This window comes from Xiphophorus maculatus, chromosome 6 (genome assembly GCF_002775205.1).
Source record: "Xiphophorus maculatus strain JP 163 A chromosome 6, X_maculatus-5.0-male, whole genome shotgun sequence".
In the NCBI taxonomy this organism is placed as follows: domain Eukaryota; kingdom Metazoa; phylum Chordata; class Actinopteri; order Cyprinodontiformes; family Poeciliidae; genus Xiphophorus; species Xiphophorus maculatus.
In genome coordinates, this window is record NC_036448.1 from 29,048,381 (window position 1) to 29,064,275 (window position 15,895).

The window sequence follows — 15,895 nt, forward strand, 5'->3', positions numbered from 1 at the left end:
CAAAACATGGCAGAAATTATTTTCAGAGATTAAATGTATCGACAGTCTGTTTTCCTTCCTGATTCATATTTTTTCTGTTTACTGTTTAACTTACAAATGACGTCCAGCTTATGAACTCAGGAGACATTTCTACTGAACAGGCAGAATATCATTAAATCCTCTGTGGACGTTTTGAACCACAGTTCAAGAAATTTCATCCTTAAGTCTGTTTTCCTAAATTATCTTTGCTGAATTTAAAAAATGTACAAATTATGCATAAAAATATTTATTCTCACAATAATCTAAATCACCATTTTCGTAAATACTTTGACATGGAACTAATTAATTGTTGGTGACTCAGAAAGTCTCCCAGAACTGGATCTAAGATTATATTTCATTTTTTAAACATCAGCCTCATCTTACCAAATGATCCCGGCGTTATTATGGGATGTTCTTCTGCTCCCAGTTATTCCAGTTTCTCCCACTAACAGCTCAGTTTCCAGACAGACATGTTGAGTTTTAATGCACAGCAGTCCTCATGTATGAAAAGTAATGCAAACCATGACAAATCATTTCAGATCTTTAATGTAACGTTTAATGTGACAGGTGTATATTTTCTTTAATACAATGAGAAACATGCAAACAGGTAGAAAACAAACAAAAATAAAAAAGTGCAACAGCTGCTGGTAGAAATGTTCACACTTAAAGCACCTTCAGGTTAAATGAGCCTCAGTCTTTGGTTGATCTGCTTCTGCATGTCCAGCAGCTTCAACAACGAAACAACATGAAAACAACACAATTCAGTCTCCATGGCAACGTATGGGAGGAGATCAGTGGACACTTCATGATTCGATTACAACTCAGAAAGTCACAATGGGATTATAAAAAAATTACTTGAACAACAACCCATTCACTTAAACTCCCAGCCAAGACCTTCAGTTTAACAAAAAACTGATTAAATACAAATAAATCTTATTTTATGTATTTCTGAATGCAGACGACTTTAAAAGAAGAAGAAATGTCTCTGGACTCTGCAGCTCTGCATGTTTCCAACTAACAAGTTTATCCACAAAAGTCCAGGATCTCATCTGGACCTGAAACTGATTTCAGTTCATTGACAGCAAACATCTGCGATCCGGCCAAGATCAGAAATATTTCTTCAATAAAATCTAACAGATTTATGGTCAGTAACATCATTGGATCCAAGCAATAAAACTTTAAACTGAAGCTAAAAATCCAGTAGTTTAGAGCTGCTTCTGATGAATAAACTGGCACATCAAACTGTGGCCTGTCTTTCTACCTCTAATCGTAACTGTGTGCCGGTTTTGGGATCTTAGTTCCATGTTGGGACGGTACATCCAAAGGCCGCTCCTCTGTGGTCAAAGTTAAAATTAGCTTCACTTCTCTTTCCTCTGGTGCTTCACTGACTGAAGAAAAACATGTTTTAACCTAAAAGGCAACAGTTTATCAAATGAGACCTTTTGTTTGTCATCCTAATGTAATGCATGCGAGTCGCTTTGGGGTCGTAAACGGTTCACGCAGAAGTCTGCGTTTGAATTTAAATGAGCAGCATGAGCAACCACACAGAAAATGGAATTAAAAATGGAGGTAAGCGTTAAGACCAGCTGTGAGAACGTAGCCTGATATCTCCACCAGAACTGGTCCGGGTTCCTCACATGAAACGTTTCCAGGTTCCACCAAATCAACATTCAGATAACTGAGTTTTGATGTTTAAGAATCCTTCATGTCTGCAACTCTTGAAAGAACCGCCATATTCTCCTCATCTCCATTTGGTCCAGCTGTTTGAAACATCTGGATGAGTCAGTTTAATAAGTTGCTCAGTAAAGAGAGCAGAGTAAATATGACCATCCCTGTTCAGTCAGCGTTGGCGTTTGTTCCTGCAGTGTGGCTCCTCATGTGGACGTTCAGAGTTCCTCTCTGGATGAAACTTTTCCCACAGGTCCCGCAGGTGAATGGCCTCTCACCGGTGTGCGTTCTAACGTGAGCTTTCAGATCCCCTTTACTGATGAAACATTTCCCACAGCGTTCACACAGGTACGGCCTCTCGCCCGTGTGCGTCCTCATGTGGACCTTCAGCGCTGCGTTTTTGGTGAAGCTTTTCCCGCAGGTTTCGCAGAAATGCATCCGGCCCTGCGTGTGGATCCTGCGGTGGGCTTTGAGCGACGTGTAGTTCCCGAAGCCCTTCCCACAGGTCTCACAGGGGAACGGCCTCTCGTCCGCGTGGGTTCCCCTGTGGAAGTTCAGGTTGGTCACCACCGTAAAACTTTTGCCGCAGATTTCGCAGGCGTATGGCCTCTCTCCGGTGTGGATCCGCATGTGGACGTTCAGGCTGACCACCTGAGAGAAGCTTTTCCCGCAGGTGTCGCAGGAGAAGGGCCGCTCGCCGGTGTGGGTCCTGATGTGGTTCTTCAGGTGGCCGCTCTGCGTGAAGCCTTTCCCGCAGATCGTACAAGCGTACGGCCGCACGCCTGAGTGGATCCTCTGATGGCGGTTGAAGTGATGCTTCTTCTTAAAGACTTTCCCACAAACGTCGCATTTGACCGATTTATCGGCGGTGGACACCGTCGCGTCAGACGTGGGGAAGCTGCGTTCTTCGTGGTTCTGGTTCCCAGCCGAAGGGAAGCTGACGGCGTACAGACGCTGAATGTTGGGTTCTCCCTCGCTGAGGTCGGCTTCCTGACTCAGAGGCTCGGTGAAGTCGAAGTGCTCCTGCTTCAGGATGAACTGCTCCACCTGCTGGCTGCCGCATGCCTCCTCCTCCTCTTCCTCCTCTTTAATCTGCAGCAGCTCCGGTTGATCCTCTTTAACCTCCTCCTGGTTCGGTCCAGTCGGAGGTTCTGCTTCGTCCAGCTCCTCTTTAACCTCTGCACACCGCGGCTCCTCCTGTGGAGGTTCTGCTTCCTGCTGGTTCTGATTCAAGCAGGAATATTCTGGTTCCTTCTGGTTGTCTGGATGATGGGGAGGCCTGCGTTCCTGCTGGTTCCTCTGGAGACGTGGAGGTTCTGGTTCCCCCGGGTCTTCACTGGCGCTCTGGTCTGTTTGAACCCCTTCCTCACCATGGAAACGATGATTTGGGCACTCTGCAGGGAAAATTAATGATGGAGATTATTAAGTGAAGACCATCATGGGGCTGCAGCCGTTTCTCCTCAGGACTTTATCACCTGTGTTTTCATTTCTTTAAATATGTTGGTTTCTGGTTTCTGAGAACTTTTAGCCTACTTCGTGTTGTCAGACGGGTTCGATTTAAGAGGTTTAATGACTGCCAGTCAGGCAGTGATCAGGTCTGGTTTTAGAAAGTAAAACTGAATCAAAAATAAGTTTAGTTCAGGACGTAACATGAGTGAAATTTGTTTTAAATAACTCAATAATTCAACCACCATTTAAAAACAGTTTAATCCGTTTATCTATGATATCAAAGGCAGTTTGAAGATCTGAGACATTTAAGTAAACAAAAATAAAGGAAATCTGGATGTTGCTAAATACTGTGATGTAGTTTAGTGGCTCTTTTCCTCTCGTTTAGCAGAGACTCTCTGAACCAATCAGTCTGCAGCTTTTCTTCTGATTGGATCTGATCTCTAATCAGCAGGTTTGGGACTGAAACATTTTATTTTTCCACCGTTTAGTAAACGCTCCAAAAGCTAAAAACTGGCCTCATTACAGTTTATAACACATCAACCAAAGAAAGTGCATACTTCCTATGACATTATGTGACACATTAATAATGCATCAATAGGGATCATTCATTTCTTCATGGTTTATAGTCCTGAATCAGTCGCAGAGGGAAAATTCAGATAAATACATAAATATTCCCCTATTTACAAATATTTATCTGTAAATAACTATTTACATATTTATTTATTTATCTGTAAATAAAACAACAAATCAGATCCAAAGTGGAGGTGCAGTAAAAGTGTTTAATTAATCTCCTTTTCTGACTTATTTATAACCGTTTATTGTTTAAAAACACTTCTTGTTGCTGCATGTGGGCTTTTTAACTGGTTGCCATGGTGACTCTGCGCTGTGTTGATGATGGCTCTCTGCCCGGTAACAGTTAAAACTCAGGTTAAATCTCAGGTTAAAACTCAGGTTAAAACTCATCAGTTGATCCTGATATCAGTGTTTCTGGACTGAAACTCGGAGTTTGTTCTCAGATTATTTATTTGAACGGATCGGAACCGACTGTTGGGCCTGGAGCTGGAAGAAACTGCTGAATGTTCGGATCTTTGTTTACAACTATTTATTCTTCAAAATGGCCGCAGGAAACATTTTCAGCACGCGGATTAATTTAGTGTTTGTTAGTTTGTGTTTCTGTGGTTTCTTACCGGTTCTGGTTGTTTTTATCTGAGGTTTCCAGCATTTTTCCAGCAGTTTAATCTCCTCCTCGTAGCGGAAGATGGTTTTTTCTACCTGAGTGAAGATTTCTTCCGCAGCAGCAGTTAGTCTCTGTCTGATAAAATCCCTCAGCTGCTGAACTGAAGACATTGTTACTGAAATATTCAGCTGAAACACAACAAGACAACACAAGCTGCTGCTGGAGCCGTTTTGTTTTACTTCCGCTGGGGGTCAAACTGAGGTAAAGCAGCTGATTGGTCCGTTTACCGCCTCCTGCTGGACTGGAGGGGAACAGCAACGCAGACACAACGAATGTTTCTAAATCTGAATCTATATTACAACAGTTAAAGAAATAGGCAAAAAGTATTTAAAACTCTCTCATGATGGGATTTAAAATCACTTTCATCCAAGGGAAAAGTTTGTTTCTGATTAAAAATGAGATTCATCTTTTAAAGTTATCCTACAACACATGCAAAGGAGAATCAGTTCTGAGAAAATAATTAATTCTTATCTTCATTTCATTTGAAAAATTGCTTCTACATGCGAGTCTCAAAAGTAACTAAAAAATGATCTAACATCACAGCAACATGAACTACAGCTGAGCTTTGACTGATCCCATGTTCAAATAACATGAAGCTGTGTGATGACCACAAACAAGCAAAGCAACTTTATTTATACAGAACAATTCTTACACGGGGTAACGCTCACCCCCCAAATCACAAAAACAACTGAAAAGGTTTACATAAATGACATCAGCTGCTGTTGAACCATTTAGAGTAAAATCTTGGTCTCTTTATGAAGATGACAGGCTAAATTTTCTGTTTTTACAATAACTCTGTAGAATAAAGTATTCTGCTCGTGGATTTCAAGACTGATCAAAATAGCACAAAAAAGAAATGTCAATTTGGACATGTTTATTTTTGAGGATGTACAGGTGTTGTCTCCAAACGGCCACCTGGACAACACCTGATATACAAACTGTAACAACATACAGTCATTAATGAGGCTCTAATGAAAGATGATGAGCAGAGGAATCCTCTGGTAGACACATTATTACGGATAGTGGAAATTACTTATGATTATATAAATAAAATACCATATCAGGGGGAGTTAGTGTACAGCCAGACCTCCTCCTTGCAGTATGTTACCCACCCCCCTCCTCACACTCTAACGATACTCTAGCTGACCCCCAGTCTGCCACCATCTCTCCTTCTTTGAACCCTCCTGCCCCGCTCCTCCCACACCACCCTTCCCTCGGACCCCCATTCTCGCTCTTCGGTACTCTACCCACCTCACTCTGACTACAGCAGCGCCCGGCTAAAAGCTTCCGGTATTCTCAGATCCAAAACTTGTCAGCAGTCTTACGGCCATAATCATCCACTCCCGTGAGTTGTGAAGTTTTGCTGAAGAAACACTTCCAGTTTTGACACGTTCTGACAACGTGTCTCTCTGTTCTGCCTGTAAACACCGTTACACACGAGGGTTAACAGAGCCTGACTTTGACGCAGCAAAGACTCACACATTACGCGTCGTTAGGCCTGCAGCTGGTGGATTCATGTCAAAACAAACCCAAAATACCTGATATCCTTATGACAGGACACGTTGGCTACACATCGGAGGCTTTAGATTTAGTTTCCGAGTTGACCAGTCAGAAATATTCCAGAAAGAATACAAGCATGTCAAAACCAGCTCCAGTCGTTCCCTGGATATTATTGGCTCAGAAAAAGCCATTTCATAGCATTGGTCAAATGCGATGCCAATCAAAAAGGGGGGCTGTAGGCTGAACTATAAAACCTTCATAATGGACACTGGCAGAGATTAAACTCCAGCAGCCCCAGAAAATACAATGAAAAACAGCAGGCGGGTAATCCAGCGTGGTTAAGGTTTAACCTTCATCATCAATGTTCAGGAGAAAAGATTCATTCATCAGAGTTTCTGAAAGCTGCTGTAAACACAGATGTTTTCATCCTCAACAGTGTTTCATCAGAATATCAACCACAGGGAACACGGCCGTTATGGTCCAGTTAAAGTCTGCTCTCATCCAATCACCTGAAGACTGAAGCTTTTCCCACGTTTTGCTCATTCACTGGAGATCCCTCAGAGCTCTGTGGACTCTCCGGTGACAGTTCAGTTCACTCAGACTGCTAAAGCTTTCATTGCATGTTAGACATGAATATGGCCGCTCACATGTGTGGGTCTGCATGTGGAATCTAATGTAGCATCTTTCCTGAAAGCTTTTCCCACAGATTTCACATGGAATAAACTTGCTGCCTGTGTGTGTTTTTCTGTGAACCTTTAAATTAAAACGTCTGGCAAACATTTCCCACAGGTTTCACAGGAAAAGGGCTTGGCACCTGTGTGCCTTTTCATGTGCTCTTTCAAGTGAGAGTTTTGTGTGAAGACTTTTCCACATATTTTACAGGAGAATGGCTTCTCGCCTGAGTGGACTCTGAGGTGTCGCAACGTGTTATACTTTGATTGAAAGACTTTCCCACAAACATGACATTTAAAGGATTCACTTGGAACCATTCTGGACCGACACCCTAACGCAGGACTGTAGCTTCCTGCTTCATCTTGGTTCTCCAGAGCAAAAACATTGTTAGAGTTGAGATGCTGAAAGTTTGGCTCTTCTTCACTGAAATCAATTTGTTGCAGAGTCATAGTCTGAGTAAAATAAACCCTGTCCATCTGCTGTCCCTCCTGACTGCAGCAGACTTCCTGCTGTTCCTCTTTAACCAGTGAAGCTTCTGGTTCCTCCTTCAGCAGCTGATGTTCCAGCTCCTCGTTGCTGTCGCTCTCTTGTGGAGCCTCTTTTTGCTCCTGATCCTCATTCAGATTCATCATCTGATTACAGAGCTGGCTGTCAGTGAGAACCTCCTCTTCCTCATCTTCATGTTGCTTTGGGACGACTAGAGAAACAGAAAACATAAAAGATCAAATATTTAATAACTGAGTCACTCATCAGTTGTTTAGTTTGGGCATCTTGAGTGAAAAGAGAAAACAAACTGAATAACCTAGGATGTGCTGCTGAAAGCACAATGAAGCAAATACTCCCTTAATTCAACAAACCTTGTCCCAGTGATCAAACGTGTCGGTTTTATTGGTCACTGTATTTAAACACATAACTTAAAACGTAAGAAGTAAAAAAAAGCCACCTGGATTTAATTCAGCCAATAAGTCTGAGCCTGCCCTGCGACAGACTGGCGACCTGTCCAGGGTGTACCCCGCCTCCCGCCTGGAACGTAGCTGGAGATAGGCACCAGCAACCCTCCCGACCCCATTAGGGACAAAGGGTGAACAGAAAATGGATGGATGGATGGAAGTCTGAGCCTCCAACTGGGTTATTACTGCAGATCTGATTATCTTTCTGCTGTTACAACATATTTATCCCCATCAGATGCAACGAGAAGCTTCTCGTTTCTCTTGTTAAAATACATCCTGCGGTCATGAAAAAAAACAATGTCACAATACTAAAGGAAAAGCAGAAACTTCTTAAACTGGGTCAGAACTGTTCCAAGCTGGAAAGAAACTGGAGAACCATTGACTGAGGAAGAAATGTGGCTGGAGAAAAATCAACCCGAAGAATGGTTAGTAGAGGAAGTAAAGGTCATTTAATTTATATATCACATTTTCAGCAAAACAAAGTGCTACAAAGTAAGAGCATTTAAAACTACATACGTTTTTAGGGGCAATAATTTGTTGCTTTTCTAGTTGGTTAATATATTTATAATATTTATTTGTTGCTGGTCTTCATTCAGGAGAAAATTAATTGCTTCTGAATGAGCAATAAATGAGGAATCGACCAGCAGGGGGCCCCATCGAGCCGTGGTTGCAAAACTTTTCATAAAACGAGCCTTTATTTCAACTCAACTCAAAGTTTCAATGATTAACACATATCCGTTTCTCCATCGCAGCTTTGCTAACGTACCGGTTCTGCTGGGTTTTATCTGAGGTTTATTCCTGCAGGTTTCCAGCAGTTTAATCTCCTCCTCGTAGCGGAAGATGGTTTTTTCTACCTGAGTGAAGATTTCTTCCGCAGCAGCAGTTAGTCTCTGTCTGATAAAATCCCTCAGCTGCTGAACTGAAGACATTGTTACTGAAATATTCAGCTGAAACACGAAAACACAACAAAACCTGCAGGAGCTGTTTAGTTTTCCTTCCGCTGGGGGTCAAACTGAGACAAAGCAGCTGGTTGGTCCGTTTACTGCCCCCTGCTGGACTGGAGGGGAACAGCAGCTCGGCAGCCAAACATCAGATTCTCTGAACTTCTGTAAACTATTAATCAACCAGAAATTAATCAACGATACAAACTAAAGTTATTTTCATTTCCTCCTGTGCTTCCTCATACGTGTTACTTTTTAATAATACCTGTGGAAACGTGAGTCCGATAATACGTTAAGGTTTAGACCTTGCCTGTATTTACAGCTTGTAAAGTTTCTGTCATTCCAACCAGAGTGGACTGGCCATCAGGGGCATCCAGACATTTCCCAGTGGCCCGGCCCGCTCAGGCCTGCAGAGGGTCAGAACCAAGGTTGGGTTCAGGTTAAATAAAAACAAGCTGTGCTGTCCATGCAGCTCGCTCTGGAATCTGTCTTGTTCAAATTCCCACACAATGCAGTTGTGGCAGGGAAAAGACAGACATCTTTTCATTTTGTGAGTCTGTGTGTCACAGCAATGCACAGAAACATTCCAGCTTCAGCTCAGGTGTTACGTCAAAGTACCTGTAGATATTTGTGTGCTCTGTTGTAGGAACATCACTCAGAGCACGGATGACAAAATGCACCAAAATATGACTGAGCAGGCAGGTTTTTACTGTCTGTTGACAGATTAAGTCAACACAACAATGTCTGTTTAACCGTTATGTGGAAAGTATTTACAGCGCTGGCAGCTTTGAATTTGAAATCATTTTCAGTGAAGAAGGTTGTTGCCAATTAAAAAAGAGAGACATCTTTTCAGGATAAGAATCAATTTTGAGGGGCAATTTTTATATCAAAAGTTACAGAACTGATTGATTATTAATGGAAAACTAATAATTATTTAAACCATTCTGCTGATCACTGAGCAGTTTTTTCCAGTTGCTGTTGATATTTTGACTCCAGAACCTGATTGGTTCTGATTTCGGTCAAACATCAGCGGGACGAACTGGTTTCTCTGCATCAGGATTCAACATGTGGGACTGATGAACTCCGACTGAACTCATGTTGGAATAAATGAAGCGGTGTGAGACGGCCCAAAGCAAGGCGACTTTATTCAGTTAGAAGTTACAGGGCAATCCAAAATGTTTTACAGGACATTAAAGGAAAATCAAAAATTTACAACTTTGCTTTACAAGCAAGTTCAGGATGTCAAACATTTAGCAATCAATTAAATAGAAATAAATGTTGAAACATTTTTAACCTTCAGTCTGAAACTTCCCTCAGTGTTCAGGAGAAACGGTTCATTCAGAGCTGAAGGAAACACAAATGTTTTCATCCTACAGGTAACAGTCAACATCAGAACATCAACCACAGGGAACACGACCATTATGGTCCAGTTAAAGTCTGCTCTCATCCAACCTCTTCTATGTATGATAAGGAGTCGCCATGGTAACATCCTTTCCTTTTATCCCATTTTGACGACTCCTGATTCACATACATTTCTTAACATATTAAGATTGTACTGCATGGACCTCTTGGTTATGTTGCTGTAAGAATTATGTTCAAAAAGTTAAAATTTATCTTCTGCAGCAGCTTTAAAAAATGCCTTTTCATCAGAGTGAAAGTGAACGGCTGGATGACGGAAACATCTGGAGCAGAACTGGGAAACGTGAAACGGCTCCCCACAAACCTTCAGATCTCACCAGAACTCCCTCAGAGGTTTGTGGACTTTCTGGTGACAAATCACTTCATTCATACTATTAAAGCTTTCATCGCATGTTTGGCAGGAATATGGCCGCTCAGCTGTGTGGGTCTTCCTGTGGAATTTCAAATACCATTTTTCACGGAAGCTTTTCCCACAGATTTCACATGAAAAAGGCTTAACGCCTGTGTGGGTTTTTCTGTGAACTTTCAAACAAAAACTTCTGCTAAAACATTTCCCACAGGTTTCACATGAATAAGGCTTGTCACCTGTGTGAGTTTTTCTGTGAACTTTCAGGCTAGATTTCCTGGTGAAACATTTCCCACAGATTTCACAGGAAAAGGGCTTGGCACCTGTGTGCATTTGTAGGTGCTCTTTCAAATGACATGTCTGTACAAACACTTTTCCACATATTTGACAGCACAGCGGCTTCTCCCCTGAGTGGTCTTTGAGATGTCGCACCATGTTGTACTGAGATTTAAAGACTCTCCCGCAGACATGACATTCACAGGACTCATCTGGGACAGTTTCAGCCCAACTCGCTAACACAGGACTGTAGCTTCCTGCTTCATCTTGGTTCTCTAGAGCAGAAACATTGTTGGAGTCGAGATGCTCAATGTTTGGTTCTTCTTCACTGAAATCAGTTTGTTGCAGAGTCATAGTCTGAGTAAAATCAAGACTCTGTCCCTCCTGACTGCAGCAGACTTCCTGCCGTTCCTCTTTAACCCGAGGAGCTTCTGGTTCCTCCTTCAGCAGCTGATGTTCCAGCTCCTCGTTGCTGTCGCTCTCTTGTGGAGCCTCTTTTTGCTCCTGATCCTCATTCAGATTCATCATCTGACTACAGAGCTGGCTGTCAGTGAGAACCTCCTCTTCCTCATCTTCATGTTGCTTTGGGACGACTAGAGAAACAGAAAACATAAAAGATCAAATATTTGGTTGAGTAGGACAATTTTTTAAATTCCCAGAGGCAAATTATCTGCCTCAAAGATCCACTAAATCAAGTTTTAATATTTTAATGTTCTCACTTCCACCAATGAGCTTTTGATGAAAGCTAATTGTTATTAGCAGCAATGAAGGAAGAAACAGCAACAAAAAAAGTCACCGTTCACTCAGTGTGTTCAGTAAACCAGACCTGGCGTTTCAAAGCAGCCCGTCGTCGATGCGGCAAAACCTCAGCAGGAATCATTCAAGTTTAGACAGTAATAAAATCCAACCCAACCTAATCCATAAACTTTGTGTTTGGATCTGATCCAACCCGTCTGATAAACTCCACAGACCCGAGTTCAAAATAAATATTAACTGAAACTGCTTCCAGTTCCTTCCATAACTCTGACTTTATTTCTGCTGGTTTATTAGAGCAACTGGAACCATTTTAGATTTTCTCTAATATCTTAAAGCTCCATTTTCTCTATCAATAAGATTAATAACAGGAAAAAATAAATTAGAAATATCTATTCTATAAAAAACTTTTACGTACTTCAAACTTGAAATTAAACATTACGTTTGAATCATATTGTAGTTTAATCAATAAATTCCAATATCATTTAAAAAGAACAGATTTTTTTAATAAAATGTTTCTTTCATAGTTTAAATAGCTGCTACAAAATAGGGAAATTTTTATTTGATTATTGTAGTTGTAAGAATAATATAAAGATTATTATTAAAATAATCCTTTACAACAGCCCATAATTTGCTAACTCTGTGATTTATCCGCCTGGACGTCCCGGTTTGTGGTTCTGGATGTTTTGTGATGTTTGGTGAAAACAGAACATGTTTCAAACTACAAAGCTTGAAAATAAAACGAATTGAAATAAAAAGTCCAATCCAGCAAAAACACCTTCAGTTCACAGAGAGCCTGTCCCGGTGATCAAACCTGTCTGTCTTAATCATGACTGTAGTTAAAAACAAGGCCTGAAGCAAAAACAACCTCCTGGATTTGACTAGGCAAAAAGATCCGAACCTCCTACAGCTGATCATCCTTCATCCTTTAAAATAAACATTATCACTTTATAATAAACTTCAGCCATTTATTAAGTCACCTCTAGAATTTAATTCATGTTTAATGTTGATCGGTTTTTTGATTCCTAACTTCGACCAGCAGGTGTCGCCATCGAGCTCTGATTGCAAAACTTTTCGAAAAACGAACATTTATCTCCAAACATCTCAGCTGGAAGTTTTTCTGTTTACGGAGCTTCAGCGCTGATTTACTAACGTACCGGTTCTGGTGAGTTTTATCTGAGGTTTCCAGCATTTTTCCAGCAGTTTAATCTCCTCCTCGTAGCGGAAGATGGTTTTTTCTACCTGAGTGAAGATTTCTTCCGCAGCAGCAGTTAGTCTCTGTCTGATAAAATCCCTCAGCTGCTGAACTGAAGACATTGTTACTGAAATATTAGCTGAGAAACGATAAAACGACACAAAGCTGCTGCTGCTGAAGCCGTTTGGTTTTGTTTTACTTCCGCTGGGGGTCACCCTGAAACAAAGCAGCTGATTGGTCCGTTTCCGCCCCCTGCTGGACTGGAGGGGAACAACAGCTCGGCAGCCAAACGGATTAAATTCTCTGGACCGGAACAGAACTTCTCTAAACTGTTATTAATAGAGCAGATATTAACTAAGAATAAAAGTAAATATTGTATTATTTGTTTCAAGTCTTCCTTAAACGTGTTATATTCTAATAATCTCTGTGGAGAATTGAGCCAGGTAATACTTTATTTACATGTTTCTGTCAGTAAAACAGATTTACATAAACATTTTCAAATAAAAACATCCAAAGGTAAATTTTCTACTATTATATCTGAGTCACTCTTTTACAGTAAGTGTTTCTGCCAGGTGTTTGGTGTTCCTCAGTCTGATTACTTTCTGCTACCAGAGGAAAGTTACAGAAAAATGTAAAGTACTATTTCATTTTTGGAAGAGTACGAGTGAGATTTTAGAAAAGTTCAACCATTCTCAGAAAGGTGATTTCTCATCTGAGAAGAATCTGAACTCATTGAAGGCAGTAGCCTGCTGTTGTTCTGGTTCCCACGGTGAGAAATGATTCATTCAGCCTGAACAAAAACCTCCAGAGGTAAAACAGGAAGGAAGAGAGCAGTGAACCACAGCCCAGGTTCACATCTTCCACCTTAATATCACTCATGAAATACGAGGTTCCACATTAGCTGCTGTATATCTTCTGAACAGTAACTATTCATTTAATTTGAAAATTAGTCACATTTTCCTGCTATATGAACGAAGCCAAATTCTCTAATTCTCCTTTGTGGCCTGAAATCATCTTCAGGTTCTTCCCAGCCGTCCTGCTGTTCCTCCACTGCAGCTGATCCTCCATGAACTGGCTGGTCCAGGACTGTACTGGTGAAGTGCTGATCTGTAGTTAATTTGTTATGATGCGCTAGGTGGCTAACATTGTACCTATTGTAGCATCTAAAGGTCAGTGTTCTTGGATTGCTGGTTCACACTTTATTCACCTCCAACAAGACAATTAGCAAACAAACAGTGATAAAACTACAAACAAACAACATTTACTGCAATGCAAAGTTCACCTAACAATTCATAGGAAATCTACAGAAAGATTTTTCCAACTGGGAAGTCATCGTGTCCCAGTTTAGTCAACTGGGACTGAAACTGGAGCGCTGCAGTGATGATGGTTCTGCCCATGGACAGGATGCTGAGTCGGTACTTTGTTCTCTGGTTTGGACGCCGGTACTGGATCCACATCTCTTCCTCTTCACTTCGTTTGGAATATCAGGCTGAACAGCCGTTTCCTCCGTAAACATTAAGATTCAGGTTTCTGATGCGTCTCTGAACAGAAGAGCCCAAAAAATATAAAATATAAAATGAAAACAGAAACAGAAACAGTTTGATCCAATGTGATCCAGTGATCCTGTTCGGTTCAGATTCTGTCCTCAAACATGTTCAACTCTGTCCTGAGCTGGAGGTTTTCTCAGCTCTTAGGGTGTGTGTCACACACACGGACACACACACACACACACACACACACACACACACACACACACACACACACACACACACAGCAGGTCAAAGGTCACTGCAGGTAGAAATGGTTATATTATGATGTAAAGCACTTTGAGTCGTGTTGTTGCTAATATGCTGGACAGAAATGAATCCCAGCCTGATGTGTCAAAGGTCATGACCTCTGCTGCCTCCATCCCACCTGATGTATCAAAGGTCATGACCTCTGCTGTCTCCATCCCACCTGATGTATCAAAGGTCATGACCTCTGCTGCCTCCATCCCACCTGATCAGTGTGAGCTTCATGACTCCATCAGCCTCCAGGAAACCACAGACCTCCATGCTGCATTCATGATCTCAGGAGATCTCAGCAGCTGCAGCTCAGACTGAAACACTGAAGACTTTCAGCAAGACGACGTCCCAACAAACCAGGAGACCCACTGGGAGAGATGGGAGCTTTCAGACATGATGTCTGCAGAGCTTCCTTCAGACCTACTTTGGACCTTCACAGCACATTTCTGATGGTTCTGCCAAGGATCCACTCAGAACCTCACAGCAACGTCAGCAGGACGGTTCTGATCTGCTGACATTATGACCGTCTCCTTCTCATTCAGACACTTTTTAAATCTGCATCCAGTCATCAGTTGATTCTGAGGAAAACATGGAGATCTGGACCGGTTCTGCTCAGCTGACCCGGTCAGCAGCAGACAGGTTTCTGCAGCTTGTGTGTCGGAGCGACGGCTCAGTCTAATCTAACCCGATCTTTGGTTCTGGATCCAAACTCGATGTAACCGGTAAGAATCGAAACGTGTTTAAATCTTTTCTGCTGCTTCAGATTTATGTTGCTTTTGGTCGTTAAAAGATAATTAATTATGTAAACAGAAAAAATCAGGAATAAATAAAAACATCTTTAATCTTCACTGCAAAACAAAAATTGTTTTCTTTCATTTTTAACATTTATTTTGGTTCCTTATTATTTCATTCAGTGTAAAATATATTTTTCTTCAACTGCAAAAAAAAAATCTGACAAATTAATTCAAATCTTTTTTCAGAAAATTCTATTTTTTATTTTTATGAATTCTGTAAACATGTAAAGTCTGGATGACAAAAGTGTCTAAAAATGTTTTTATATTTACAAAGATTTTAAAACACATTTAATTAGAAAAAACTGTATAAAAATGGAGATTAATTTAGATTTTATTTGCACATCTAAAAAGTTATTAGTTTGGGAAATAAAAAGAGAGAAAGACGACTTTTCACTGACAGGCTGTTATTTGTTCCTAATAATATAATATAATATAATATAATATAATATAATATAATATAATATAATATAATATAATATAATATAATATAATATAATATAATATAATATCTAGCTGAGCGTCTCCAACTGTAGTTATAAAATATATAAATGTGACTCATAAACTGAGACATTTTTGTTTTAATAGGAACAAAAATATTTACCAATAAATTAGAAACTTTTTAAATGTTTTTTTCTGTTTCATTTCAAAGTTTTAAAAAAATCCCATCTATCTGGTGACTTTTATTTAAAACTCGACTCCAACATCCAGGTTTGCTTTTAATCCGTTTTTTAACTTGACTGGTTTCATTGTTTTAAATAGAGACACAAATTTAGTTCCTGTTACTGAGAATTGATATTTTATTATTATTATTATTATTATTATTATTATTATTATTATTATTATTATTATTTTAATTGAAACCAAAAGCAGTCTGCTATCTGGATCCATTTTCT

The 15,895-nt window shown here is 40.5% G+C and overlaps 3 protein-coding genes across 3 annotated transcripts; all 3 read right to left on the reverse strand.

Annotated features, from left to right (window-relative positions):
- Window positions 1-562: 562 nt before the first annotated feature.
- LOC111608873 (zinc finger protein 391-like) lies at window positions 563-4,541 on the reverse strand. Its single transcript, XM_023335353.1, has 2 exons — window positions 4,323-4,541; window positions 563-3,080 (listed from the first exon to the last, which is right to left on the reverse strand). Exons 1-2 carry the CDS (start codon window positions 4,480-4,482, stop codon window positions 1,855-1,857), a joined length of 1,386 nt encoding a protein of 461 aa, XP_023191121.1. The 5' UTR covers window positions 4,483-4,541; the 3' UTR covers window positions 563-1,854.
- A 477-nt stretch (window positions 4,542-5,018) lies between these two features.
- LOC111608886 (zinc finger protein interacting with ribonucleoprotein K-like) lies at window positions 5,019-8,442 on the reverse strand. The gene is made up of 2 exons (XM_023335391.1): window positions 8,261-8,442; window positions 5,019-7,241 (listed from the first exon to the last, which is right to left on the reverse strand). Exons 1-2 carry the CDS (start codon window positions 8,421-8,423, stop codon window positions 6,628-6,630), a joined length of 777 nt encoding a protein of 258 aa, XP_023191159.1. The 5' UTR covers window positions 8,424-8,442; the 3' UTR covers window positions 5,019-6,627.
- A 1,120-nt stretch (window positions 8,443-9,562) lies between these two features.
- Window positions 9,563-12,615, reverse strand: LOC102235938 (zinc finger protein 778-like). Its single transcript, XM_023335381.1, has 2 exons — window positions 12,387-12,615; window positions 9,563-11,069 (listed from the first exon to the last, which is right to left on the reverse strand). Exons 1-2 carry the CDS (start codon window positions 12,544-12,546, stop codon window positions 10,168-10,170), a joined length of 1,062 nt encoding a protein of 353 aa, XP_023191149.1. The 5' UTR covers window positions 12,547-12,615; the 3' UTR covers window positions 9,563-10,167.
- Window positions 12,616-15,895: the final 3,280 nt, after the last annotated feature.